At 40.5% G+C, this 27623-nt stretch overlaps 5 protein-coding genes across 7 annotated transcripts; 1 reads left to right on the forward strand and 4 right to left on the reverse strand.

The window, feature by feature from the left end:
- Positions 1-2734: 2734 nt before the first annotated feature.
- cd164l2 (CD164 sialomucin-like 2) lies at positions 2735-4460 on the reverse strand (the record flags this gene model as incomplete). The annotated part of the gene is made up of 5 exons (XM_079485675.1): positions 2735-2892; positions 2991-3014; positions 3117-3194; positions 3720-3818; positions 4379-4460. 5 exons carry the CDS (start codon positions 4458-4460, stop codon positions 2735-2737), a joined length of 441 nt encoding a protein of 146 aa, XP_079341801.1.
- A 2452-nt stretch (positions 4461-6912) lies between these two features.
- Positions 6913-9293, forward strand: gpr3 (G protein-coupled receptor 3). Its single transcript, XM_079485383.1, has 2 exons — positions 6913-7180; positions 7670-9293. Exon 2 carries the CDS (start codon positions 7672-7674, stop codon positions 8653-8655), a length of 984 nt encoding a protein of 327 aa, XP_079341509.1. The 5' UTR covers positions 6913-7180; positions 7670-7671; the 3' UTR covers positions 8656-9293.
- A 689-nt stretch (positions 9294-9982) lies between these two features.
- wasf2 (WASP family member 2) lies at positions 9983-15441 on the reverse strand. The gene is made up of 9 exons (XM_079484750.1): positions 15129-15441; positions 13260-13426; positions 13044-13178; positions 12655-12808; positions 12397-12514; positions 12188-12312; positions 11926-12087; positions 11377-11843; positions 9983-10995 (listed from the first exon to the last, which is right to left on the reverse strand). The coding sequence occupies exons 2-9, from the start codon at positions 13390-13392 to the stop codon at positions 10838-10840; spliced, it is 1452 nt and encodes a 483-aa protein (XP_079340876.1). The 5' UTR covers positions 13393-13426; positions 15129-15441; the 3' UTR covers positions 9983-10837.
- A 125-nt stretch (positions 15442-15566) lies between these two features.
- On the reverse strand, positions 15567-20078 carry LOC306910420 (putative methyltransferase-like protein 24). Of its 3 annotated transcripts, none has more exons than XM_079484994.1 (6): positions 19662-20078; positions 18625-18769; positions 17882-17980; positions 17642-17742; positions 17108-17339; positions 15567-16391 (listed from the first exon to the last, which is right to left on the reverse strand). In XM_079484994.1, the coding sequence occupies exons 2-6, from the start codon at positions 18766-18768 to the stop codon at positions 16092-16094; spliced, it is 876 nt and encodes a 291-aa protein (XP_079341120.1). In that variant the 5' UTR covers position 18769; positions 19662-20078; the 3' UTR covers positions 15567-16091. The 3 variants fall into 3 exon arrangements, with proteins under 3 accessions (XP_079341120.1, XP_079341119.1, XP_079341121.1); XM_079484993.1 differs by lacking the exon at positions 19662-20078 and adding an exon at positions 18930-19067; XM_079484995.1 differs by lacking the exon at positions 19662-20078 and having other exon boundaries at positions 18625-19013.
- Positions 20079-21181: 1103 nt separating this feature from the next.
- Positions 21182-27071, reverse strand: ahdc1 (AT hook, DNA binding motif, containing 1). The gene is made up of 2 exons (XM_079484393.1): positions 22626-27071; positions 21182-22382 (listed from the first exon to the last, which is right to left on the reverse strand). Exon 1 carries the CDS (start codon positions 26893-26895, stop codon positions 22669-22671), a length of 4227 nt encoding a protein of 1408 aa, XP_079340519.1. The 5' UTR covers positions 26896-27071; the 3' UTR covers positions 21182-22382; positions 22626-22668.
- Between the last annotated feature and the right edge of the window lie 552 nt (positions 27072-27623).

Below are 27623 nucleotides of genomic sequence, written 5' to 3' on the forward strand. Positions count from 1 at the left end.
CAAATGCAAAAACACATTAAAATAGCTGCGTGTGTGTAATGCACGTAGCTACTAAGTCATGCATAGCGGTTTGAAGCACACAAGCTCTTGTGGTTTCATACCTTTAAAAATGCACATCTTTTGTTGCCAAGATGAACTATGTTATCAATATACCATAAAACATAACTGGGGACACTTTTGAGTGTTTGCGCTAAAATTCTTATGTAAATGTAGGCTATATTCTTGTTTTGCTTTGATCTATATTTTACACCCATACCCAGATTTTTATATTAAATTTATGAGCACAAAAGCAATTGTTGTGGAAAGCTCTGCTCTTTCAAACAGCTGCCAACAACTTAAGTTTTAATGCTTAGAAAACTGAGTCTGCTGGACATCTAAGCATTATTATATGTGCTTCTATTTCAATGATCTCACGTGTTATCTATACACTTAACCCTTTCTTAGGATGGTTCTCCAACAGCACTCCCATTTTGGGAGTTTCTCAACTTCTTTAGCTTGCCTGCAGCCATTATATTTCCTTATCTGCTTTTTACTGTGGCACAGGCATAAATGGCCTTCAGAAATACTTGGATTGGTTACAAGTTGACAGTTCCCACAGAATATCTAATCATAAATTAATATGGGGCAAACGTTAGGCATTGGGCTTCAATTAATTATGCCTAGGGCAAGAACACTCCACATGCAGAATACATTCTTTTGGATAACTTAAAGTGCCTATTCGTTCATTTTTGTTCGATTGTCATCAGTGAATATTTACAGAATATATGCTTTTTTGTGTGTGAAAGTTATATCTCTATAGTTTGATTCAGTACCTTGCAGCTGGTTGAGGCTTGCATTCCTGTTAGGTCCTGATAACATTCAACCCTGAAGGAGGCTATGTTTTCTTCTGTCTAGTGATGTGGATTGTTTGAAGTTATAAGAGGCATGATGACCAAGTCTTCAAAAAAAATATCCAGTGCCAACTGGGTTAACATTATTAATGTTAATTCAAATGAAGTCCATGTTGCTACAAAGTCTACAACAGACTCTGATTATATTTTTGTGTTGTTCCACATATGAGAGATACAGTATTTTTCTTAGTTTCCACCCTTGCTCCATTAAGAACACAGTGGCCCTGTGTCCTTCAGTACTATCTGAGTATGATGATTTACTGTACAATGGAAGATAAGAGTGATTTAATGTTGGTGAAACTGTTCTGTTGTGACTTTGTCAGAACCACAGACTTACAAATTAATAGTATATAACAATATTACAAATTACACTAATTAATCAATTTACAGATTTTACATTTCTGTTACGCCCTTTACAACAATTTCACATTGTTGTATTCATTATATTTAGCACTGTTTGTATTTGTATATGCAGCACTTTACAAAATCTATTAAATTAAATCAACAACCAGTTTTACACCCCCAGCTTTTGAAAGAGTAAGAGAATCCTAAATCTAAGAGACAGCTGCAATGTGTTTTCCAGGTGACCTTACCTAGCAGAAAGACCTCACCTGAGGTTACCTCAACACCTCCAAGAAGTCACCACTCGACGTGGAAAGAGTTATTCTCTTCTGCTGAGTTGGACCTAGCTACAATATTATAAAAAATACAGAAGCAGTCAATTTTAAGAGAACATATTGCTTTAGGCTGCTCATAAATACACTACAACATAAAGAATGCTATATAACTGGAACAAAAGAATGACATATAATTAATGTTGTACAATAACATGATAATGAGTATAAGTGTACATATTAATGTGAACCAGCATGATCTTTTGCAGTGTCAAGATACATTTCAGTTCCACTGATGAAAATTACAAACCATGTACTGCCTATTAGGCTAATCCTTTTGGTCACATTCCTTCATTATTTTTCTTTCTTGAGGAAAAACTACATTGAATTAGAATTTATTCAGTTTTAATAGTACTTGAATAAATTACAATTCCTTCATAATAGTACATCAGTACATCATAATAGTACATTTAACTTTAGTAGGACACCACGATCTCGTGGCAAGAGGCAGTTGGATGATAAATTGCACTCTGCTGACACCTGCAGGTTAAAAGATGCATATACATATTTAAAGGAAACTTATCCCAGAATTGTATCACTTTGTTGTTCATAAACAAAATAAGGACAAACAAACTCAATCCTACATACGTCAAGATAACTATTTAATAAACATAAAATAAAAGCACATGCTATTATTTAAAATTAGAAAAAACACGATATAATAATAAAATCATTAACAGACACCTTAAAGATTTCAAAATTGAGGTAAATAATCTAAAATAGATGAGAACACAAGGAAATATACAGCCATAAACACGCACTCAAAATAGTATTGTCATAATTTTTTGATTTCATTGCCTTTTCTTTTATTGTCCAAAATGTACACAAACAAATATATATTTTGTTATCCAGGACAGGAGGGAATGTAATTTATTTCTAATTTAACCAAAGACCAGCAGAGAAAGAAAACACTGCACCCCCATGTAATGCTACATTTATACTCCTCTCGTTCTTGTTTGTTCTGTGATTTTATTTATTTCTCACTGTGTTTGGTCACTGTAATAGAAGAAAAAAATGTCATTAGAATGTGTCCATGTTAATGTTCAGTTTTTTTGGCACTACATTTAATTTCTCTATTAATCCGGTTCCATGCAATACAAAAATTAAAGTAAAAACTCATAAACAGCCACATACAGTAGACCTGATAAATGTTCTCTTTTTTAATATTACTTACATAGTTTCATATGTGCTGTCTTTGGTTTTGAGGAATCGCATGGCAAAAAAAGCCCCCGCTTGCAAGACCAACACCAGGATGATTCCCCCGATAAAGCTGGACATGTCAAATGATGCTTGAGAGAACTCAGGGGCTGATCCAGAAGTTGTGTTGTCTATGATTTTATGAGTGTTATGAAACAAAATGTAAATTAGGCTTTTTTATACACCTAAAAACCATATGGGTACATTTATAGTGAAAATAAATTCTTACTTTTGCTACCATCATCAGAGTCTGCTAAAATTAAACAAAAATACATATAATAAATGAACACACACATGCATATGTAAATTCACACATATCTCTCATGTGATGTGTCTTTAACTTTATTTTGCTCACTTTGACACATGCCGGTCTCATTGAAGACGGAGCAGTCTCCTAAATCTCCAGTGTCAGACATGCATTTTGTGTTGTTTCCTGGAAGAAAATAGAGACACAATTGCATTCGTGGTACCTTGTGTATCCTGTATGTGTGGTGAAGATAGAGACTGTATACATATAAACCTTGAATTATTTTAGATGAATGGAGCTAAGACAGAGAAACTGAGAGACTGCATTACAGAGTTGGTTGCCTTGGCAACAGAGTAGACTGAAATATGTTTTTTCTTTAAACACCACTCTCTCTCGCTTGCTCTCCTGCTCTATCTTCCACATACATATTTTCAGGACGGTAGATAATGGTGTTGAATTATTTACAAGGACTGATATCTGTGTGGACGGCAGCTGTAACTGTTCGTGTGCCTTCGTTTGAATAATTCACACGGTTGTTCCTGAGATCGCTCTCTGTGGCCAGGATCACATGTCTATCAGAGGTATCCTCTGTGTTTGTGTGTGTGTGTGAGTGTGTGTGTGTGTGTGTGTGCGTGCGTGTGTATGTGAATAAACAAAAAAGATACTGTACAAGAGAATACATTTAAACTCATAAGGTACGTATTCGTTTACCGTTATCACAGCTTTTCCAGACACATCGTGTCAGATTGAGGGCTGGGTCTCCGCTGATGCAGCTATCACATGAGTCGAACTGGGAACAGTCTGCAATGGCTGAATCATCTGTCAATCCATCAAACAAGAAGTAAACCGATGTCCCATTTACCCAAGACATTTTTTATAAATGGTATTAATCGAAAATGAATAAAAAATTAAGGAAAATTAAATTTTATAAATTATATAGGGAATTTGCATAGAATCAGTTAATGTAAAACTTCCTATCAAATGTCTACGAATCAAACAGACTTTAACAAAATACTCCTCTGGTTTATACTGTACTGTTTAAAAAAATCTTGACTCTGGACACCAATTGTGATTTTAATGTCCTCTACTTTTCAAACTCCACAGATAAGATTGCATAGAGAGGTTCAATTTGTTTAAAAGTTTTAAAATGTTATATTCTTGTGACCTGGTTTCCTTATGAACTAAATCCGAAGCACAGAAAGGTTAGTTGAAAAGTTAATCGCTTAGCAATATCAGGACAAAACCAAAAGATCAAATGAATTTCTTCCTCAAAACAAAGGTTGAAGGATGCATTCAGCAGATAAATAAATGGAAACAAAAACTTGGTTAAAGACTTGAATACATATGAACAAATGCATTGTCAAACTGACACTTACCTAAGGCTTGTGAATTGATTAGAATGACCTCAGTGAGTAGGACAACCCCACAAAGTGCAGCCCACACACACCTCATTCTCAACAACTGACAAAAACCCACCTATAACCAACACACACTGTGAGCACAATTCACAAAGTACCTAAAGTCTTAATACAAGTTCAATGTTATACATTAAATGGAACATTTGATGACAAATGCTACAATTTGACACACAAATCAAATTCACCTCTGAAAGTCTTAACTAAAATGTAAAAACCAGCAATCATAAACCTGTCAAGCTAAGTCCTCAATGCTAAGTCTATGCAGTCCCAAATGTCGAAGCTGTGTCCTCCAGACAAAAGGGCATTGTGACCTGTGAGGAGCATGTGCTTATGTGTGCGTGTTGACGTCATGCTCTCTGATTCTTTGAGACTGGAAGGTGTGTAACATGAGACAGGTAACCTGGTAACCAAATGGCAAATGACCATGTCTTGACATCTACACCACTGAAGATGTTTTGCCTTTTCACGACCAGACGTCAGCAGTTTGAAACACCTTGCTTTCGACACATGTGCAAATATATGCATCACGATTGACAGTCTCCAGGGTCATAACATGCAGTAAAAAGTCTGTTGACATGGCAACTGAACTTACTTGTTATACGCATCTTGTTCATCTTTGTTTTTTTCGACTGTTTTTGGATTGTCTCCTGCTGTCAGTTTTGAAATAAAACCTAGGGCATTGTGGGGACAATGATGCGTGGATGCCCAGAATTTACTGTGTGGAGAAGTAGTTATGTCACATTCTCCTTTATCCCCTTAGTCTTCTACATTCTAAATGTCATCCGAGATACGTCATCTTAAAATTCCATATTCTTTAACAATACACTTAAACTTTTGACTAAAAAGACACTTAAAAAACGGTCGGATGAGGTGATGATGTAAGGAATGTGTGGGTGATCTAGTGTAGGAGGAAGGGCAGTCACCACTATCATTATCATGTAATTTCTCACATCTGGGAGTCTTGCAAATCCATATGAAACCAGGCCAAATTTGATTATGTAATGACAATTTCATGCCTACCCACCAATCAATCAAAACCTACTTAGCCACACAAAATCACTACTTACATCGTTCTTTACGTGTAACGATAAGCAAAGATCAATAGGTAATGCCAAACAGCATGAGTAAAGAGTGTGTGTTCTCCACGGGGATGATGTGCGAAGATGTAAAGCTGCGCATGCTCTCTTTAGAGCTGGTGATATTAGGTAACGAGGAGAAATTCCGCAGTACCACTTAGCACCCCCTCCCCTCCGCCGCCGAAACACGCACACAGATTTCCCGTCAAAGGAAGCAATGGGAGATATGACCGGAATGTTAAATGTCGTCTGTCCTTTTTCCAACCGATTCACACACTCGAATAGATATTAAACCTATTATATTCTGTAGGCTAATCTTCGTCGTAAAATAATTTCCTTTTAATTTGATCAAAACCCTCACAGACCCCTTGTAGGAAATATATCTAGAAAGGATCCAAGATTTAAGGATCGAGGTATTGGTCAAATACATTTGGGTTAAAGTCAATAATAGTACGTCGTAAAATATTTTATAAATAAACATTTGTCAATAAATTATTCAGTGTCAATTACAGGAAACACTCCACAAACTCGACCTGTCCAAGATAATGGATATTCGTTATACATTTCTCCCAGCTGGTGACAACCGGAAGCGCATGTCCTTTTATGGAAAAAAGGAGAGTTCCCCTATCTAGTGAGCATGGAGCTCGCCCACCTGCTTCATTAAAATGCAGAACCACGCTAGCACTGCGACGCCTACGCGGAGTCTCTGTTGGGAAGCGCGATCATCTGCGGGAAATGGTGTCGTTCTTATAACCTCCGTCATTAACCGTTTCAATAATAATATATCAGTTGCAAATTAGGCAGAGGTGCGTGCACGAATTATGGCGCGAGAATGACACATTATACCACCATATACAAGGTAACAGATAAACGAATTGGAGACATTATGGTGGGGGGGAAGTATCAATCGTACAGTTGTGCCACCTACTCATCAGTGCGGCAGAACTGACGTCACCATCAATGGAGCAGGTCTCATTAGCGCGCTCTTTCAGCACCATGGACAGCAGTGACTCACTCCCACTTTGGCTTTCGATCGCACTCATACGCACAGCAATGTGCACACACACACATTTTGCTTGCATTTGTATCATGCATAAGGATGGTTTAGGCCTGCAAAAAATCATAATTAATCAGTGATTTCTTCAACCATGTGACCAAACTTTATGAGAGCCAAGTGTGGTCCACGCAACGGCTGCATTTAACACGGTCGATTGATTTTACTTTGTCCTCTCTCCCGCCGTCGCAGTGGGCGGGGTGAAAGAATGCGGTATTTTTGTGAATGAAATTACGACAGTGGATGTTGTTCCTGTGAGTCTCCCGATTGGCTGGCCAGGGCAGAATCGCCCCTCATCATCGTAACTGACGTCAGAGGGGAATCATTGAAGGTACAGCTCGCAGCCCACCAGAGCTGAGTGTTATACTGAAGCGATCGCGAGGACCAACAGAATACAGCGGAGCCGCGAAGAGACTTCGCTTTGCAAGACGAAGATTGCAAATCAAATTGTTGTTTATACTATTGGAGCACATTTTAATTTTATTTCTCTTGGCGGAGTTGAACCTGTAACACCGCGAGACTGCAATTGTTATTCATCGAGCTCAGATTTAAGCCTGCACTCATAAGGACTTCGGTTGGATGGTGCCTTGAAGAATTTTATCTCTACAATCACATACTGCTTCTGTAAGTTTCCTTTCCTTTCATCTGCAGACTTTTGCTATTACCTGCGAGATAATACATTACTGAATAATTGAACTGAATAAAGGGCAATGATTGAGCTGATCGAGAGACTAACTTATATTTATGGTAGTGTAGACCAAAATATATGTATATATTGTGATATATTATCTTATATACATTTAGGTTAAAATGAGGAGTCTCGCGAAATGCTATGCCCAGACTCAGAGCTCTTTACGTAAAGCGTGCAAAGATTTACACAGGATTTTTATGCAATATCTGAATATCATCATGCTTTTATTAGCTTGTGGGCATTCCAGCATCTTTGCCAAGAGCGTTCGTAGCAGACAGAGCATAGATGTCAGGTTGAATAAGAGGTTGAAGTGCTGATCAAGTGTTATTTCATCTTACTCTGTGTATCATTCTCAGGTCAGCTCTAGTAGTGAACAGAATATGTCTGCATTGCATAGCATAATAATTTTTCCTATCCCACAGAAATGACCCTGAACAACTCTGAGGTGGGCTTAGAAGTAATCCTGGCAATGGACCAACTGTTGGAACTCCCCCCTTCCCATATGACTCCTAAACCACTGGAGGCCACAGTAATGACACCATGGGACGTAGCCCTGTGCATCTCAGGTGCCCTGATCTGCTGTGAAAATGCCATCATTGTAGCCACCATCTTCTCTTCATCATCTCTACGTGCTCCAATGTTCTTGCTAATTGGCAGCTTGGCCTGGGCGGACTTCCTAGCAGGGGTGGGGTTCCTATTGCACTTCCTGTCTCGCCAGTGTGTGTACTCAGAAGCGTTGGAGCTGGGCAGCGTGGGTCTGTTGGTGAGCGCACTCAGTGCATCTGTGTTCTCTCTGCTGGGTATAACGTTGGACCGCTTCCTGTCTCTACACCGAGCTCTGACTTATGGATCAAGGCGCACACACACACAAACACGATGTGCGCTGGCTGTTGGCTGGACTCTTGCTGGTCTTCAGGGTGTGCTACCCGCCCTGGGTTGGAATTGCTTGAAGGATGGACAGTCTTGTAGTGTGCTCCGCCCTTTGACCCGGGTGCACCTGGCGACTCTCTGCGGTGGCTTTCTGCTAACCCTGGCTCTGATGCTACAACTGAATGCTCGTATCTGCCAAGTCGTCCTTCGTCATTCACACCAAATTGCCCTTCAGAGACACACACTACCATCCGCACGCACACATACGCGTCGTCGGGTGCACACACTTGCTCTAATTCTGGCAACATTTGCTAGCTGCTGGATGCCCTTTGCTCTTTACGGTCTTCTCGGTGACGGGTCGTCCCCAGTTTTTTACACATATGCCACTCTGGTTCCAGTGACAGGGAACTCTCTGCTTAACCCTCTGATCTATGCTTACAGAAACAAACACATACAGAGAGTGCTGCGACAGGCCTGCTGCTGCTGCTGTCTACCCAACTCACCTAACAAAAACACACACACACCCAGTGATGTCTGATCGAGACTTCTTTAAGCTCAATGAAGACCATATCAGAACCATTTGGGAGATGCCATGGTGCCATATTTGCATTGTCATATATTTTTTTATATTTGTTGTCTGTCAAACACACAGATTAATCACTGTGCCAGTTGCCATACGTCTCATCTGACAACGATCTCTTTATCATTGTATTCTTTTTAAAGAACGGGTTTATTTATACTGTAATGCATTTTTTACACTGAAAACAACAGAGACTGCCACTGCACAGACTCTTTCATGTTACGTGTCCTTGGGTACTTGCCAACAAAAGGGGTAAAGCAGAATCCCCTCTTTGCTTTAACCATCTCAGATTTGTGCCTCATAACTTTATGTCCTCTGAAATTCAGAGTTTACTGATGGAATTAAAATCATTTGCACTTTACAGCAACTTGACTTGATAAAAGGTTTTCGGTTTTGTTTGTACTTATTTAATGATCAAATTACCTTCCATTTATTATTCTGAGAAAATTTTTGATACGTCATAGCTGTCTTGTTTGCACATATAATGTATCAATGTTGCACACAATGTACAAATGTATGAGTGGATGTATTCTTGTCGAAATGAGTTTTATGGAAAATGTTTATAATGAATAAAATTTTAACGTTTGTAAATTTTCGATTGTCTTTGAGTTTAATTTGTTTATTTCAAATATTTGTTAGAGTTACTTTATATTGAAGTAAAATAGTTATATATATATATATATGGGCAATGAATATCTACAACTAGGTAGCTTTGACTCGTAAATCTTAAATGGACGGTTTACTCAAAATTTTCTCATCATTTATTTACCCTTGTTTAAAACCTGTGTCTGCCTTTTCTGTAAAACACGAAAGTTATTTTGAGAAATGTCTCAGTGGGGGCTACTGTTGTGTGGTTATCAACATTCTTAAAAATATCTTTTGTGTTTTGTATGAGAAAGTCATATGCATTTGGAATGACATGAAGGTGAGGAAATGTTGAAAGTATTTACATTTTTGGCTGAACTAATCCTTTGATCTTTATTTATATTCTGCATCAGGTAATTATCTATATCATTGCACCCTACAATAAGCTTTTTAGAACTTAAACTGATGAAAGAATGCATAACTACACACTCATATTTTTGGAGCAAATTAGGCCAACATCAGATGTAGTTAAATAATTCTTTATCTTTCACTCTTTACCTTGACTCTTAAGCTTAACATTATAAATGGCATGCAACGTTACTCTAAAAGGCCCTACACATTCAAGCTCAAACATGTACAAAACATGCCAAATCCTACGTAGCTATGCTGACGAAAGGCCAATGACAAAAGCACACAAACATATACTTAAGATCTTTATTTCAATAAACTGCTGATAGAAAATTCTTCATCAAATAAAACAAATCTTAATTTTCTTTGATTTCAAAATCTTCTAATCTAATTTCTAAAACTTTGGCATTAAAACAACAGGCACTTGTATTACGAAAAAGCAGGCCCTTTGGAGGGTGAGATTAACAAAGAAAAACTACTAAATAGCAATTTGCCAACATGAACATCATTCAGTCAGACCTGAGGGCCTCAAATTGTGGCGTTAACGGTGACAATTCCAATTCTGTGAAGAAACAACCAGAAGCCATTTAAAGACTTTTGGCCGTGGAGTGTTTGTGATTCTTTAATTGCAATGAAATGAAAAATACTGCCAAGACAACAGGCTATTTGATCAAACAAGAAGAGTAGAAATTGTATGTGAACCAAGAGCATCTTAGTTGTTTTATTGCAAAATTATCAACTTGCCTTGCAAGTTAGGCTATATGTGATTAGTTTATAAAGATACTGTGAAACATTATGATTTGTTTATAAGATAATGATGTATAAACAGGAAAAATGTGGAAGCACAAGCACACAAGTATGTGTGCGCACACACACACAGTTTTAGTTTACCTTACTTTGGAGACATAATACAAAAGGTACAGGCCCTCTGAAACAAGAGAAGGCTTATCAACTAAATAATTCACACACTCGATTAGAAATGACTCAACCCTCTGGACACGCACGCGCGCACACACACACAGACAATCTGTGGCCCTCGGCCACTCTGCATTTGGTCGTACTGAAGTTTAAACAGCTAATATGAGAAGTGTGAGGTCTAAAAAGGAATGATCTTGATGTCATAACAAAGGTGGGCGGGATGATAGCTTTAGTCAGACCACTCATCATCGTCAAACTCAGATGAATCATCCTCCGAGTCGCTGCACTCCACAGCAATGCGGCGGGACAGGATGGCTGAGACATCATTGCCCACATGATCTCTCTTCTCCTGCTCCCTCTGTTCCTCCACCTTACGAAGGTTAAATCCTAAACAAACACAGCACTTTAGCAAACCAAGAACTTTACATTCAACAAGATTTCATTTTGATATGGTCAACGCACATTCTGAAGGTTCTCAAAATGAGAGCAAAGCAATGTGTTTCTCTATTATAAATGCAATTTTGAAGTTACTTAAATGTTATCTGTTACCAATGACATGGGTGAAGCTAGTGAACAGTAAAAGCAACCAATCAAAATACATGCAAGGAGTGATATCTATCTTTCTTTTGTATAAAGAAAATAACATCTCACAAATGCTTCTACTGTGTTCCAAAACCATGCTTTGATATCTTGAAATGATTATGAATTATTTTAACAGAAAGACAATTACAAAAGTGTGCCATGTATGTGCATTTAGGCTTATCTTACCTGATCGAATAGCTGCAAGAAGATCACTGCGACCATCCCCTGCAGGAGCAGAAGCAGGCTGGGCCTTGGGTGCGGAGACAGGTAGCCCTCCTGAGTGAGGCGGCGCCGGAGCAGAGGGAGGAGGTGGGCCAGGTGGAGGAGGAGGAGGGGGAGGAGGAGGTGGTGCACCTGCCATGGGTGGTGGAGGAGGAGCTGGAATAGAGTTTTCCATGGGTGGGGGTGGTGGCATGGGAGCAGCATTGCCGGAGAATGGAAGAGGAGGAGATGTGGTTGAATCGAATCCTAGAGGCGGTGGAGGTGGAATCATCCCACCAGGAGGAGGGGGTGGAGGTGGTGCCATTGGAGGGGCCACAGTCGGACGACCTGTTGGAGAAGTTGCCATCGTTGGTGGAGCTGGAGGAGGGTGAGCGGGGCTTAAAAGACTGTTGCGCGAATGGGGCGGAGCACCAGACTGTCCATCAAGATACCTGCAAGAGATTCCACTCCAAATTAAATACCTAACAACAGCGTTATTATAAACTTATTGTGAGATCAAAAATGGATACGCACGGTATGTCTGGAGGTGGCGGGGGTGGGAAGTCTTCTTGCATCGGTGGTGGTAAAGGAGAGCCAGGATCATAACTGTAGGAGCCAGTGCTTTCGTCCAAATACCCATCAGAATAACCAATGTCCTCACCAGAGCAAATACTGCCATTCAACACTTCTGAAGAGCTGTTAGAGATATATTCACACACAAGCAAAAAACTAAACAAATATATTCCAACACCAATGACTTTAGTTACACAGTAATTGCGCAAAGTGAATAAATTACCCTGTAGCATCAAATTTGGGGACTACAAACTCCTTGCCCATTTTTAGGCGTTCCCATTCCTCTTTACGGGTTTTGATCTTTCGGGGGTTTAAGTTTCTTCGGTTAGGGTTGTCATCTTTCTTCTTCTACTCGGAATAAACAAAGGAATTAAATCAATCACTGACATGCAAATATTGTGGAGGTATTTTTAAGCTGCTACTGTCTCTCACCTTGTGCTTGCGTTTCTCTTTCATAATATCCTTGGTATCTTGAAGCATTTTCTCTTTCCAAAGGTCAAAGAAATATGATGGATCAGTGTAGAACTTGAGAGCCTCCTTGCCATCATCCCTGAAAACAAATGAGAACACACTCTAGTAACCTTAAACTGTAAAAATAGCCATATTCTTAAGGAAAACACCACTATATCACTATTTTATTTGGGCATCTGATGGTGAATTGTTAGTTTTGGTGTGTGTTGATGTGCATACCGGTAAATGCTGAGGTTGTTGAGGGGGGGTGGCTGGTTGCAGGTCTGATAAGTCTCTTGGATAGGCTGTGGTAGTGATTTTCTAGTAAAGAGCTGCTGATCCTGGGAAACATTAGAGTGGAACGCTTTGCGGGAGGTGATCGCCTGAAGAGAAACTGGAAAATAGGCAATTGGGAGAAACAGGAAGGGAGGGAGATTTTAAAATGAGTAAAACAGAAAAATACTGAAGGTGCACAATTACTCAACAACCAATTTTAGAGCAATGCGATTAAACTGAGTATTGTACTTGAATAAGTCAATAATCTTCCTGCAACATTTGAGGTCAAAACAGGATTTTCTAAACTCTAAAAGAAACATAATATCTTCAGCAAAACAGTATCTGTCTCATACCTTCCTCTTCTTTAGGGTCCAGTTGAGTGACTTTCACCTGCAGCTTATCCACTCTATCTCCCAGCGTGTTTACCCGTTCTGCAAACGCGCTAGCCTGAACAAACAGTTCTCCAAACACATCCTCTGCATACTTGCCTGCGATTAAATTTAATGTTAGATAAAGCCACACACAAACTGGATTATCAACAGTGTACACCCCATTACACATTCACTTACTAAGTGAGCCGAGCTGCCGAATGATGTTGGCAAGTGTGATGTTGGTCACACACTCAAGTTCACTCTTGACTGTACTCGGCAGTGTCTGGCGACAAAGGTTTCGTGGTTCGATGTTTCGTGTCACCAAAGGCATGATGGCAACTCGTCAGTCTCTCTCCTCCCTACAACTGAAGACAGGTGAACAAATCACATGCATAATCTGTTACAATTTCGGCAATTAAAGGAGTAGTTAATTTTCAAAATACATTTTCATGTTAATTTATTCACCCGCATGTCATCCAAGATGGATGTATTTGTTTCTTTAGTCGAAAAGTAATTATGGTTTCTGATGAAAACATTCCAGGATTTCTCTGAATAGTGGACTTCAATGGACTCCAAATGGTTGGAGGTCAAAATTACGGTTTCAGTGCAGCTTCAAAGGGCTTAATTTCCCCCCAAAAATTAAAATGCATATGCTTTATAAACACAAAAGCTCACCTTGTGTTCTGCGATGCGCATTCATGACTTCACGTAATAATGTGGAAAAGGTCACGCTCATCTCATATTCTCCAAGTTCAAAATAGTCATCTTTGTTTTACCTTTTCGCTGCCTTTTTTTGTGAACGGTGTTTGACTTTGAATGTTCAACTTGTAAACACTGACTCGGTTCTTCCGCCTACGTCAAGCGTGACTTTCTCAACGTAATTACGTATTAAGTGAAGTCATGAACGTGCATCGCAGAAAAGAGTAAGGCAAGCATTTGTGTTTATAAAGCATATACTTTTTTTAGAAAATGACCAATTGTTTCGCTAGATAAGACCCCATCACCTGGTTATCGTTAAAGCTATATGGAGAAAAATCCTGGAGTGTTTTTAATCAAAAACCTTAATTTATTTTCGACTAAAGAAACAAATACATCCATCTTGGATGACATGGAGGTGAATAAAATATCATGAAAATGTATTTTGAAATTGAACTTCTTCTTTTACTGAATGTCCCTTATAACTACTGCTGCTTTTCCATTACCATCACTCATACACGACACAACACATCAAACCATCGCCTGTTCCAGAAGCAGAACCAAAACTGCTGCTGTTTTTTTTCAGCCAAGGCGCAACCTACAGCCTAATTTCTAGTTTAACACCAGCTAGCAATCTGAAGCAGAACATTTGATTTCGACATAGTGAAACATATTTCGATTAATGTATAGCTATTTTCTTTTATTTGATTAACAATCCCTTTCGTTTACCAGTCCAGGCCAAATATTTAAGTTTAAAGTAAGTATTTCTGTTGTACGGTGTTTGAACAGAGAAAGAGTTTGCGACAAAGACCAGTTTCTAAAACCTGTTGTCCAGCAATATAAAAGAAACCTGATCGCCGCTTGCTTTGCTGAATAGAGATCTTTACATAAACCTAACCAAACACAGCAAAAACGTTACGATTTCACTTTGGAAAAATAAAACTATCACGACGCGAAGGAATTAGCAAATTGGTATCATATAAATCTAACGAGACGTGCAAACGAGAATAATAACGTGTTCAGAGTCGAGTGTGTGCATAAAGAAAATGTTCACACACATCATACTTCCTACAATGAGGGAGTGGACGCTCTAGTTCACAAAACACGAGCTTTTACTTTGTTAGACGATAACATCAAATCAAAGCTCTTCTTATTAAAATGATTTTTAGTTCAAAAGTAAAAGCTGCAGAAACATTATATTACATTGAGCTATTTGTCACGACGGTTTCAAATGTTTCTAAAACTCAACGGAGGCCTAAAATCGGCGTCCGTGCAGAGCAGGAAGTGATTAGCGTTAGCTGCCTACATACTGTCAACTCGACAACACAGCATCGACTCTGTAATTATTTAAACATATAAACAACTTCTTACCCGACTATATATCGGCGTGGTTTCGTCTGCCGACGTTGTTAGGCTTTTCGGCTACCTCAGCAGTACCATTCCCTGAGTTTAAAACCGTCCATAATTTCCAGAGCCGACAAAATGTCTACAAGAACTGTAACAAGAGCTGCCTGTCCGGCAGCGACAGTTCGGTCTCGCATTTGCTAACTTTTCATTGGATGGATGGAGTGAATCTAAAGATGCTATTGGTTTATTCAACCTTCAGTCATAGAAAGTGGGGCGGGTGTGGAAACTGTAATCTTGAAAGCGCAACTCCACCCTAGCGGCTTGATAACATCTGTTCGCAGTTTTTACACGGGGGAGGGTGAATCAACATTCCTGTACGTCGGGCCAGTCCGAACAAATCCGAAACATGACGAAATTCGGTGAAGAATGCAACAACAAAATGATAACATATCAAGGAATGTTTGTGTGATAACTATCCTTTTATTATTTTTGTTGTGATTGAAAGAGAATGGTGGCCAATAAAACTAAGAACTCGTTTCATTGGTTTATTTCATATTCAAACAATGCATTTATTAAATATTGCACATAGCCCACTTTTATAAAAATATCACCGTGTTCATATCCTATTGACAAACATATTGTGGATTTTGAAGGATTTGTCATAGCGTAATGGTTTTAATTGTGCGCATAATGCAGCGGCGAATCATTGCAGTACTATTTACAACCACTAGACGGCATTACTAAGCCAGCCAAACTTAAACTTTAGTCCATGTAGTCATGGCGTCATCTCTCACAGTTTACTGTGTACAAAATCATAGTATTACACCCATGTAAGGTAACTTTACTCTTTACTAATTTTTTGTGTCTTTCAACAATGCTATTTATTATCATCAGACACTTCGGTCATCTTCCTTCTAATGAAATCAGAGCTTAAGAGGATTTTTATAAATTCATGCTTCACTGTCTAAGAGTTTTGCTGGGATGCTCTCATGTCCTTATCCAGCTGAGTGTGTATGAACTGTGCACGTTGTCCAGTTTGTGTCCCAGCACTATGCGTCCTGGGCCGTGTGCTAAATGCACTAGATGGAGTCCTGAAATTCGGAGGGCTCTCAGTACACTGTACCAGAAAAGCACAACCTCCTTTTCAGTTCCACCCACCTCAAACCCTGCCCACTGCAGATGAATGGTCAATATGAGCTGATCGAACCTTTTGAGAGTTCCATCCTTGATCCAGCTTTCTAACATGCGCCACTCAGCGCTCTCCACATCCATACGTAGGACATCCACCTACATATACACATAGTAATGTTAGCATTAATTTATCATTCCTCCACACGTTAAGACTATTCATTTTTTTAACACACACAATTTAGTAACTTTAAAACACTCTACGCAAGAAGGGTGAAGACGTACATCTGCTAAAATCTCAGCCGGCTGAGCCACTTCCGCTCTCATAGGGCTGAGGTAATTTGTCACCAAGGGATAAGGCTATGTTTACTAAAGTTTTTCGAAAATTTCAGTCAACTGACAGCACAACAGCTAAGCGTTGTTGAGTGCCTCTGTGATCAAGCCTCAAGTGCAAAAGACAACTGAGTTTTTTTTATTATATTTGTGGATGTAGCTTGAAACCGATAGCCTGAAGCCTTTTATGATGTATGATGTAGTGTTTGGATAATTTGACTCACATTGTTCACCATAATCTTATGTGCATATTAAGTGAAAATGTAGTTGTTCCCTATGGAAGCTACATGTGCCGGAAGTGACTGAGCAGACTGAGACAAACCGCGTAAGCGATCGTGCATAGTTTATTGTCAATGAATAATAATAAGTGCAGGACATCTTTTCGTGTTGCTATGAAACCAGTTTATGTCTAGACTCAAACACGTAAAGGTAGAGCTACAGAATGATTCAATAAATTAATATTCAGTAATTATAGGCAGTGGATGAAACACTGTTGTTTGTTGATGTATATAAGAGAAATAAATCAATAGGAGTGTAGATACCATGGGGTGGCCCAGGAAATCCATAATGTCAACCAGTCTATGTTGCACATTAGCCATGAGGCCTACATGTGAGCGACTGCGGGGATGCCGCCAGTCTAACCACGCCCGGTGGTTCTTGATAGACGCATGTCCTGAATCCCCAGATCTCCCTCTGCTGCTAGGGTCAAACCGGTGAACCTCACAACCCGCATGCAACATTGTGTCTAAAAACACTGCATCCCTCCCATCTAGACTATCAAGAGACAAACGATTCCACTCATTTGGAACATCATAAGAAGTCATGACATGTCAAATAAAGAGATACAGAATCTAGGACAACCTTCAGCTTTTGTTTTCATAGAAAACATGTAACAATTTCCCACTATTCCTGTCTACCAAACAAACAAACAAACTGTCTACAAGCCTGGTCGTTCTGCAATTTTAAGACATGGTCACAAAGCGTTGTTTAACAAAAATTACTCTTGGTTTTATATAGGAATTACTCAATTTTAGTTGGTAAGTTTCAATATTGACATGCTGGTGACATGCTGGTACCTGAAAGAATAGGCCACACAACCACTTTTGCCTTTCCAGTGGTTAATGCATAACACATCTGGGTGATTTTCCTTAGCATTCTGGACCATAGAGCAGTTTACCTTCATAATGTGGAGAGTTCATACATGTATATCAGCATTCATTTGGAACTCTGCATTATGCATAATATGCAATTCTGTAAACACTGATATATAAGAATTCTAAAGACAAAAGCAAGAGATAAGCATTTATTGTGTATACCTCTGTTTTGGATATAAACTGAACAAGACGCTGTAATTCATTATCAAATGAGGGTTGTTCTGATGCCCATGGCTGCAGTATCAGACCTCCAAACACAGCCTGTAAATGTATAAACAAAAACGTAATTTGCTAAATTTCACAAACAAATGTAAAGCTAGCTGGATTGCAACGGATTTGCTGAAGAAAGCTCTGGCATGCCTGTATAAAAAGTTATTCTATACTGTGAAAAGTTGTGGCTTGTCTGGAGGTCACAGAATGTTCCTTTTTGAAACCAGAGGTTATACGTGCATGAACAAAAAGGAACAAAGAGAATTCAGAGAGGAAAAGAATAAAAACCAAGGCTGTTGGAAATAGAGACCCTCCCAAAACACAGAACAACCCTGTTTAGTAACCATGGAGACACTAGACTAGGAAGAAGGAATGACTCACTGAGGAACTCACTGTTGTGGGAGAGGTGGGGGCGGACAGAGAAACAAACAGAGAAAAGAGAGAAAGATTTCATTTTCTAGAACACTTTCAATGTGTCAAGGAAGGATCCCCTTTTGTTCTGACAAGTCGCCCATATGCAGGTGACTAAACGAATCCATGAAAGCCTTTTAAATGAACAGAGTAATGCATTTCGATTACAATTAAATTAATTTGACTACCGGTGCAATTCGTGTTTTTTTCTCCCCCTTGTTTCACATAAGAAACGGATCATCCCGCGAGATACATGGATTGCTATCTCTTCCAGGTGTGCTCACCTGAGGTCCGTCAAACTCGTTCTCGTCGTCGAATCCCGCAAGTCGTGAATCTTCGTCAGGCGAGCGACCGACCAGTCTTCGGCGTTCGAAATTCCTCTCGTTTTTATCGACGCTGTCCTCCGACGACAGCGATCCGCCGCTCATGCTTATGACGAGAAAAGCAGGCTCGTCCCCTGTTTTGCTATTATATGCGCGTGGTACCGTTAAACTTACCAAAAGTTGGACAAGCAGTATAAACGGCAAAACTATAATAAATATACCTTGGAAGATGCCTATCAGACCGTTAAAATTACAAGCAGCCATACCTGCCCTCTTGCAAGTACGGACTGACCCATAGAAGCGCAGAGACCAAAGAGGAAAAGTTGGCGCCACCCGTGACTCTCTGGCTTGAGGGCATTGGGATTACCAGGTCACAGCTGGACACTAATTAGCGCACCCATTGCAACTCAATCAGAGGCGCACCACTGTTAATAGGCCTACTGTTTTTCAACCCGATATAGAATTTGAATAATCGAGGGAGTTCAACGTGATTTACTGTCTGAATATAATAATTAACACTCTCAGAGCATTCTGACAAAATGCTTAGAATTACGCTTAACATCATTTGAAAATGAAGAAGAGAAGGCGGTCCTACAGCAAACAAGTAATTTACATTTTCAAGTGTCTGTGCGTCTTATGCTTTTGCATAAACATGCGGTTATTTTCCTTAAATAACCTACATTCGTTGACAATCGATTTCCAAAGGGAACGGAAATCCCACTTAAGATAAATAAAAGGTTGTTTTGTAACATTTATACGTTTTATAGATTATTAAAATAGATCAATTAAACGCTTATTTAAACATAAGTTGTAATGGATCGTGTAAGTAAGATTTGAAAATAATTAAATCCATGCATGAAAGGAGCATATAGGCTATGAAAAAGTAAACGCATATCTGACAATGATGGCAATGTTTCTGTGATAAAAATAAGGTTTAACTGCAAATTGGTATCTATTACAAATAGAAAAATAGTAAGGTACACATTTGTTGTACATACCTGTGGAATTAAATTCATGTTTTGCAATTTCTAACGCAATAACCAAATAATACACGAACACATTTGTAGCCAGTAACAAGAGTAAACGGAGAGGAGTAGCTTTGGGTCTCATTCCATTATGTCCGATTTACTACGCTCTGTCAGGCGTGTAAATATGATCAAGATTAAAACCTCCCCTAAAGATATGGCGCAGACATATGTGACGTGGCTAATTGTCCAATATCTCTCAACGCAGCGGGACAGCACGATTATTTTTTACCCCCCCATCTCAGTCTTCAATCAAATAACTAAATTTCCCATACATCCCCTTTTCCTCAGTCTTTCAATTTAAATTTCAATCGTGTCCTCGTGTGAACCTCGAGCTGCTGAATGTCTGACGCCAAAAGCGCAATCGCCTCGATCCAAATGCCTTAGCTCTGCTGCACAGACCGGAATTCCAATTAAAACACCAAACCCGCTGCACTCAAAAACTATTTTGCGGCAAGTTGTGGTTTAAAGCTATGGGTGCGTCCCAAATCTCACAATTATACACTGTTCTACGCCATTTTGTAACATATGCCTAAATAGTGTGGGTAGTGCGTTCACATTGAAATCCTCAAAAAAGAAGTGCACTTTAAAGTACCCGGATGATGCACTTTTGTGGAATGTGTACGCGTCGCAATTGCCCCCATTTGCGGTCTTGGCCAAATGCATGCATGCACGCGAAAGGAAGTAAGACCCCAATTCTGACCAATGTCTTAAAAGTGTCCTTAACGCACACTAATCCCACACTATCTATTGGACACGGTCGCAGTTTCGCTTACTGTGAGGGAGGCGGGGCTACACTGCTAGATCAAAACTCTCCTGCAGAGTGATAACGCTTCAATCTGAGGATGACCAAAGGTAATGCCGGGCAAAACTGAGGAAACCAACATTAATTGTACAATCTACACATTGATTTTTATTCACACGCATTGTGCCGTGAGATTGACGTACTTTACGCGTCCGGGAAACTTATATACATCCGGTTAGTTTAGTATTCGGGACGATACTGCCCTTCTAAAATTCTTACACTACATTGTTGAGTATGTCATTTCTCCGTTTGTATATTTTTTCGTTCAGAAGGATTATTCATGTGTCAAATCAGAGAACACAAGTTTATGCAGTGTCATGCTATAACCCGTAGCTATTTTGCAAGACTTAAAAAAAACACCTGTCCAGAAAAACTTCCTGTTTTTTACACTACACACACCACAGAACATTTAGAACTAAATAAAATTAAGACTTCAATGTATCTGGAGTAAAAAAAGTGCTTCTAAATCCATGCAGTTTTGTTTACATCTAATTTAGTCCACAACTCTTCATTCTAAATCAAGAATCATCCGAAGCGTATCATTTAAAATACGTAATATAAACTAAATCCTGTGTTTTTGTTATTAAACATGTCTATTTAAGGGTTAATATCCAATGGTTTTACATATTTTTTAGTTTTTAACAATTCAGATATTCTCAAAAGTACAGAGCAGATGCAGGACAAAATTAAACAATAATCAGAACAGAATGTGTATTTAAATATTTTCACCTCAGATACAGTATATGGAACAGACAGATACAATATTTCATCACAAAAATCACTGTACGACACAGCGGACCACAAGAAATACAAACAGAGGGTTAAAAGAAAAGCAGGAGGAGAATATGCTTTGTCCACACCCTGAGTTCCAGGCCATCAAATCAATTCAGAAAAGCGCCCTGGCCCCTCAACATCCTAACAAACATCTTGGGCAGTGCATGGGTTTCTGTCCTCCCGTGATAATAAAAACACACAAATGAGTGGGATGCTGGGCACAAGGTGACCATGCTGCAGGTCCAGAGCGACAGTTGAGGGGATCAAATTTAGAAATATTCCTGTGGAACCAGACCAAGTCACTGGTAAAAAAGATTACTTAAACTGTACTTGCACAAAATCAAGCTGAATTATTTAAAGCCACAAAAAACTGATATCCCCCTTATGTGGTTTAACAGCATTTTTTGAAACACTTGTGAAAATGCTGCTTTAACATGTCTCCTTCAGCAGGACCTCCTCAAATGGTGGAACGGTTCGAGTAGCTTATGTACAAATGCTGTTTTTAAATATCATTCTAAAAAAAAAAACTGAGAAAAGGGCCGAGTTTGCGAAGTCACCATTTATATATGCTGAAAGAAGCAGAGATTTTTAGGGATTAAGTAATTTATCTCCTCAGTGACAATCAGAGGAGGCCTTGAAACTAAACAGACAGAGAAAAGGGGAGCAGGGTGTTGTTAAAACCTTTTGTGTGTTCTCTCGCATAGGTTTAGATGTGCAGCACTCTGTAGGGATGTTGTTCCCTGCTTTTCAGCAAATTGGTTTCTTCATTTAACTAGCAGTGTCCATTCTTTCCGTAGAAAAGTCTCTTGCCCAAACTGTGCAGCAATGTTAGTTTGTGAAATGATGTCTATTTGCACATGCATTTGCAAATGAATTCAGCATGTGAGAGTTTACACATAAGTACATGTGAATGCACTGTGGAAAAAGTATGTTTATTTGTGTGTTAGTGCATGTTTTGTGTCTGTCTGTGTAAATTTGGATCTTGATTGTCACTGCTGAAGAAGTCTTTATTTAGTCCATAGTTCTGAAACTCTTCAGTCTAGCTCAGGACGAACCTTCCAAAGGTTATCCTTTAAAAAATATTAAAAATATTAAAAGGGTATCGTCCATTTCATCTGTCAGGAAAAAAGATAAAAACAATGGTCAAATGTGGGTTCATCTTAATACATAAAAGTGTATTTAAAAAGTTAGCACAACATAGAATGTGGCAATGCTTACCTAAATATTTTCTGAAAATATTTATCTTTAAAATAATTACAGCAACTCCAGCAGTTTATTAATGCAAAAACAATATATTATTTTAATATATTAAATTATTTTAATATTATATTTATATATTATTATAAATATTCTCTTACCTGTTTAGGGACACGATAATGTTTAGGGAAGTGATAATTCCAACTACAGGCTGGTGACGGTAAAGCCTTCATCACTGGGCTGATCAAGAAGCTGGCAGAGTACTCCTACCCGGGCTGTTTGCGGTGCATAACGTTGTCCGATGGGTGCATAGCTGTCCAAGTTACCATGGTAACCCATTTCTTCATGCTTAGGGGAAGAGTCCATAGTTCCACTCATACATGAAATTGACATAGTAGGTCCTCTGTGTAAAGGGGAGGGATATGATGAATGGGATGGAACTCTCATCCCAGACGCAATCAATGACATGTCCCGTTTGTGAGATGGCAAAGAGACTGCTGGTGGCCGCTGTTCTTCATAGCTTTGGGGGCTGTTAGTGACACTTCCTCCTTGCCCATACCAGCACGGAGAGCCACTGTAACTGGGGGAATCATATTGGGAGAACTGGTCTTTTGAGACACGGTGTGGACTCATGGCAGAACCACACTGTGGTAAGAGGCGAGGGGTTGGGGAGACAGTTGGGCTAAAAGTCCTGGCAGCATGCCCATAATTCTGTGAGGAGGGACCAACTTTAGGGTACTGTTTTAGGACATCTGACTGATTTGATAAACTGGGAGAAACACACACAGAATCTGGAGGATAGACGTGAGCAAATCGCTCATCTGAGGACGGAGTAGAAGTGTGGGCAGAATATGGGGAGGGGTATTCACAGGACTCTGGGGCATGGCTGAGAGGTGACATGCTGCTACTATCTCCACTGTAGTAATCCAATGCTTCCTGGTATACACCCCCTGAACCCATTTGCCCTGACCCTGATGGTGCTGAAGGCTTTTGAGATTTTGTTTTTGGCGGTGGGGGACGCTCTCTTTGGCAAGGAGAAAATCCACCCCTGCCTCTACTTCCCCTAGGCTGTCTACCACCTGTAGCACTGCGTTTTGCCCCCCCTCCTTGCATAGGTGGGCTGGCAGGTGATCCCGGGGGAAAAGAACATGCTTCCCTCTCATTGTGTGTATCAGACTTTTTTCTGCGGCCACGGCCTGGTTTTGTCCCTCCTTGGAATAGTACATTCTGACTCCAGTTGTAAGAAGGACCTGCTGAATTCTCATTCCAGTCAAGCATAAGCTTTTCCAGGCTTGAAAGGCTAGACTGCCCCTCAGGCATAGGAACATCCCTTGAGCGAAATGCTCCCCCCATAACACCCATACCCCCCCCACCAGTATGAGATGAGTCTGAGGATGATTCAGAGAGTGTATCAGGGCATGGACGGTGTTTAGCTTTTTGGGGGGTGAAGTTTGAGATGTCAAGAATGTCTTTGGATTCTGATCCTGCTCCAGCTACCCCATAGTCAGAGTAACCATGAAACTGATTAGTACCATATGCATCACCACCCCAGTTATTTCCTCCATGTCTGTATCCCCAATGACCTGTGGTGGTGTATTGTCTGCAACCCTCAGGGGGAGAAGATGATAAGGAGTAGGGACTGGATTTTGACATTGACATATAGCTTCCTCCTGGTGATGTTGGACCAGAGTCTCCTCGCTGTATGGTTGAATGAGGTGGGCCTGGATATCCACTATAGTTGCGCTTGGCCAAAAGCTGGTAGTTAGAATAACCCATCTGACACTGTGGAGAGGGAAGAGATGGGTTTTTTGTGCCATAGGTACAGTCACTTGGTCTTTGCTGCTGTTGAGGGAGGGGGTAAATGCTTCCCCCTTGAGGGACCCCAGCACTATAAGTAGGTGGATATTGAGGAAAACCTCCAGATAAATGAGGAGAACTTGGCGAACGGGAAAGTAAGAGTGCAGGGGATTTGGGGAAGGATGTGGTGGGAGAAGTTTGTGAGACGCTGTATGAATATGAAGGCTTAGTTGTTGAGCTGCTCAGAGTTTGAGGTGATGTTAAAGGTGCCCCTTCCCCAAGACAGGCCTTTCCTTTTGGACTTCTTTTAGGAAAGGCAGGAGACCAACGATGGGCTGTACCCGGGCTGCCACTCTCATAACCGGGAGTGAATTTACTGCCTTCTTGGCGCCCAGCAGGACTAGACATAGAAATGTCTAGCAAGTCAGAGGAGTCATCAGAATCAAGTAGAGAGCGAAAGTATCCTGCAAACATACCCTGAGACTCCTCTCCACTCCCCACTCCTCTCATGCCAGGGCTGTGGTACATCCCCCCCTTACCAGTCCCACTTGTTTGAAAAGCTCCACGAGGGGAACAAGAACTCTGATAACTACTTGGTTTCTCAGAAATATCTCTGTCATCTTTCCCTATCCAGTCACTGTTACCATTTTGCCAGTCTTGGTCTTGATCTGTTGCACCATTTTTTAATGCCCCATTCTTTCGTGCCCGACGTTTTCTAACCTTTTCCCCTTGTAAAGAGTCACCTAAAGTGGCCCTAGTGATTCCTCCAGCAACTCCCTTACCTCTTTTTCGGGTAGTTCCTGATTCAGATGTGGGAATTTTCCGCTTTTTGCCTATGGTTTCAAAAAAGTCACTAAAAGATCTTTTAAAGGAAACAGAATTTCCAGCAGCCCCCCCTCCCCTACCACCCATACAGCCTGCGCGGCCTCCTCTCCTGCGGAACCGTGTGAGGCGGTGCAAAAGAGTGGAAATTGATGGATTTTCTGGTGGTATGTGGAAAGTCTCAGGTTCTGTTGGGGTCCAGCATCGTGGAGGTGAGCAGCGGCCTGTGCTGGGAGGTTGCCTGTTCAAAAAGGCCAGTTTAGAGAGAACATCTGCATATTCTACCTTAACATCATTGGTATCATTAACATAGGATGGCTGTGGGGATGGTAGCTTTACTGTCCGTTTCCTCCGAGTTTTTTTGGGCTCTGCAGCACAGGCTGCTCCCACTCTGGTTTCATGCATGTCAGGTTGCCCTGGTAATGCCTGTTTAGGGGGACGACCCCTGCGTCGCTTCAAAATAACAGGCAGCTCTCCAGGTGGAAACATAACCATGACACTTTTTCCATTATTTTTCATGCGGAGAAGAGCCGTGGGTTCTCTGGGAATATTAGCTCCTGGATCACCTCCTACACCCCCCTCGGCCCCCTCTCCTGTTAAGACCCCCTCACCACGGGGTCCCGAACACACTGGCTCCAGAGATGATATCTTGTAGCTTTTTTGTCGCCGGCTCATGTGAACAGGTATTCTGGCAACTTTCACCACAATCCTTCTCACACCCAAAAAACGTCCCTGTCGCTTTCCTCTAACTATGTGCTGAGTAACAATACCCTGTCCTTCTGTTGTTATGCTAAGATTTGGTGTAACATCTGTTGAAATGGCAGGCAGTGATAAATCCTCAAAGGCTGAGGCAACCACACCCACCTCTGGAGGATGCTCCTCTAATGGCATAATGTTCTCTGTTTTCCAGATCCTATTCTCCTCCTCTTCTTCATCCTTTTGGTCATGTTCCCTTTTAAACATAGTATCCTCAGCAGCTCTACGTAAACGGGATGATTTCCGAAGATGGCAGGGGAAACGTGGTCGACCAGAGCTCCGCAGGGTGTACTTCCTCTCAGCCTCCATAGAGGTCATGACAGTGGTTTGGTCTTTTATACGAATGTGATCCAGGTTGGTTGTATGATCCATTTCTAGCTTTTGACATGTTGAGTTGTGCTCAGTCTCGTCCTTCGCTAAAGAGGAAGGGTTGTATTGAGGAGGTGTCTGATTGTTTGGGGAAAGGGTGGTGTTCGACAGAAGGGCTGACTGAACATGAAGTTTGTGTGTTTCAGTCTTGGGAGGTAAAGACAAGTCTTCTGGGATAAGAGAGGGGTCCTGCTCCACATGTGAGGAGCCAGCGTCTGTAAGAGAGCACATGCCCTTTTGTGTAGGCCTGTCTGTTAGTGTGTTTGTGTCCATCCACATGTGGTTATCCATTGGAATGTTTGTTTGAGGCTGCAGGTGTGTGCTTGTTTCTGTGAGTGAATGTGATTGTTGGGGTGTGTGAATTTGTGGTTGTGTGTTTTGCTGCATGTGCATTTGTTCATGTGTGTGTATTTGCCCCTCACATTCTGTATGTCTGCGTCTCCTTGCCCTACGTCGAAGCTGGTCTTCGTGATTCCGCAGGCCATTAGCCAAAGATGGCGTTGAAAAAAAACTGTAATGTAGTGAGCTGGCTGGATCAGAGCCAGAGGGTCTTACAGATGTGCCCGCAAGCTCTTCATCGCCCTCCCATGGAGAGGGACACTCAGCATCACTGCATTCCTTGTCAGCCAGTGCCTCACAAGCCAAACGAACACCTCCAGAGCGTAGGCGACCTGAAAGTCGGCTCATTACCACCAAAGTTGCAGATCAGGATTTTTGTGTTTATGTTTATGTCTATGAAGGTTTCTTGTGAATTCTAAATGTGTACGGGGTCTTGTTTAGCAGGAAGGCTGTTTGAGTACACTCTTCCCTCTCATTATGTTGCTTTTGGCCAGAATAAATTGGACCTACAGGCTTCACACAGTCTTGGGGTCCCCAGTTTTCAGGAATGCAGACCAGAGGCAAATATTGTCCAGTAGTGTTTTGAAGATAAAGGGAAAAAAACAAAAGATATGAGGAATGCAAACATAGCTGAAATGCTATTGAAATAACTGCAGTTGTTCTTACCATGTCTGCTGCTGTGGCCATGCTTTGTGTTATCCCTGTGGGCGAAAGGACACTTGTCACTATGGTGATACAGTTAGAGAACAGTTGTAACCATGGAAATAGAATATGAGTGGAACGGTAACCATGGTTACGTAGTTTTCCTTTCCAATCCATTGGATTGTAGGCCTCACTATGGCAATACAACATATGTCTCAGTGGATATGCGACTGATTTAGCAATTAAAAGCATTTTAAAAAGCACTGCAGTGCAATCCTAGAAATGTATTTACCAAACTCTAGCACAGTTTGTTTGTTTTCTGTGATCCCCTCAATACTCAAGTATCTCCATCTTTCTCGATTAAGGAATGAAAACCGGAAAAAAAAATTCTGTTCCATTACACTGCCATGTCATTAGGCCATGTTGATGTGCAC

This window comes from Barbatula barbatula, assembly GCF_947034865.1.
Source record: "Barbatula barbatula genome assembly, chromosome: 21".
NCBI classification, from domain to species: Eukaryota; Metazoa; Chordata; class Actinopteri; order Cypriniformes; family Nemacheilidae; genus Barbatula; species Barbatula barbatula.

Coding starts and splice junctions, on each gene's coding strand:
- gpr3 (XM_079485383.1), top strand. CDS start 7,672: ATGACCCTGAACAACTCTGAGGTGGGCTTAGAAGTAATCCTGGCAATG.
- wasf2 (XM_079484750.1), bottom strand. CDS start 13,392: ATGCCTTTGGTGACACGAAACATCGAACCACGAAACCTTTGTCGCCAG. Junction 12,515..12,654: donor AACAACCTCAGCATTTACCG/GTATGCACATCA, acceptor ATTTGTTTTCAG/GGATGATGGCAAGGAGGCTC. Junction 10,996..11,376: donor TCTTGCAGCTATTCGATCAG/GTAAGATAAGCC, acceptor GTGTTTGTTTAG/GATTTAACCTTCGTAAGGTG.
- LOC306910420 (XM_079484995.1), bottom strand. CDS start 18,927: ATGGCTGCTTGTAATTTTAACGGTCTGATAGGCATCTTCCAAGGTATA. Junction 17,981..18,624: donor ACGAGTTTGACGGACCTCAG/GTGAGCACACCT, acceptor ATACATTTACAG/GCTGTGTTTGGAGGTCTGAT. Junction 17,743..17,881: donor AGTTTATATCCAAAACAGAG/GTATACACAATA, acceptor CACATTATGAAG/GTAAACTGCTCTATGGTCCA.
- ahdc1 (XM_079484393.1), bottom strand. CDS start 26,895: ATGAGCCGACTTTCAGGTCGCCTACGCTCTGGAGGTGTTCGTTTGGCT.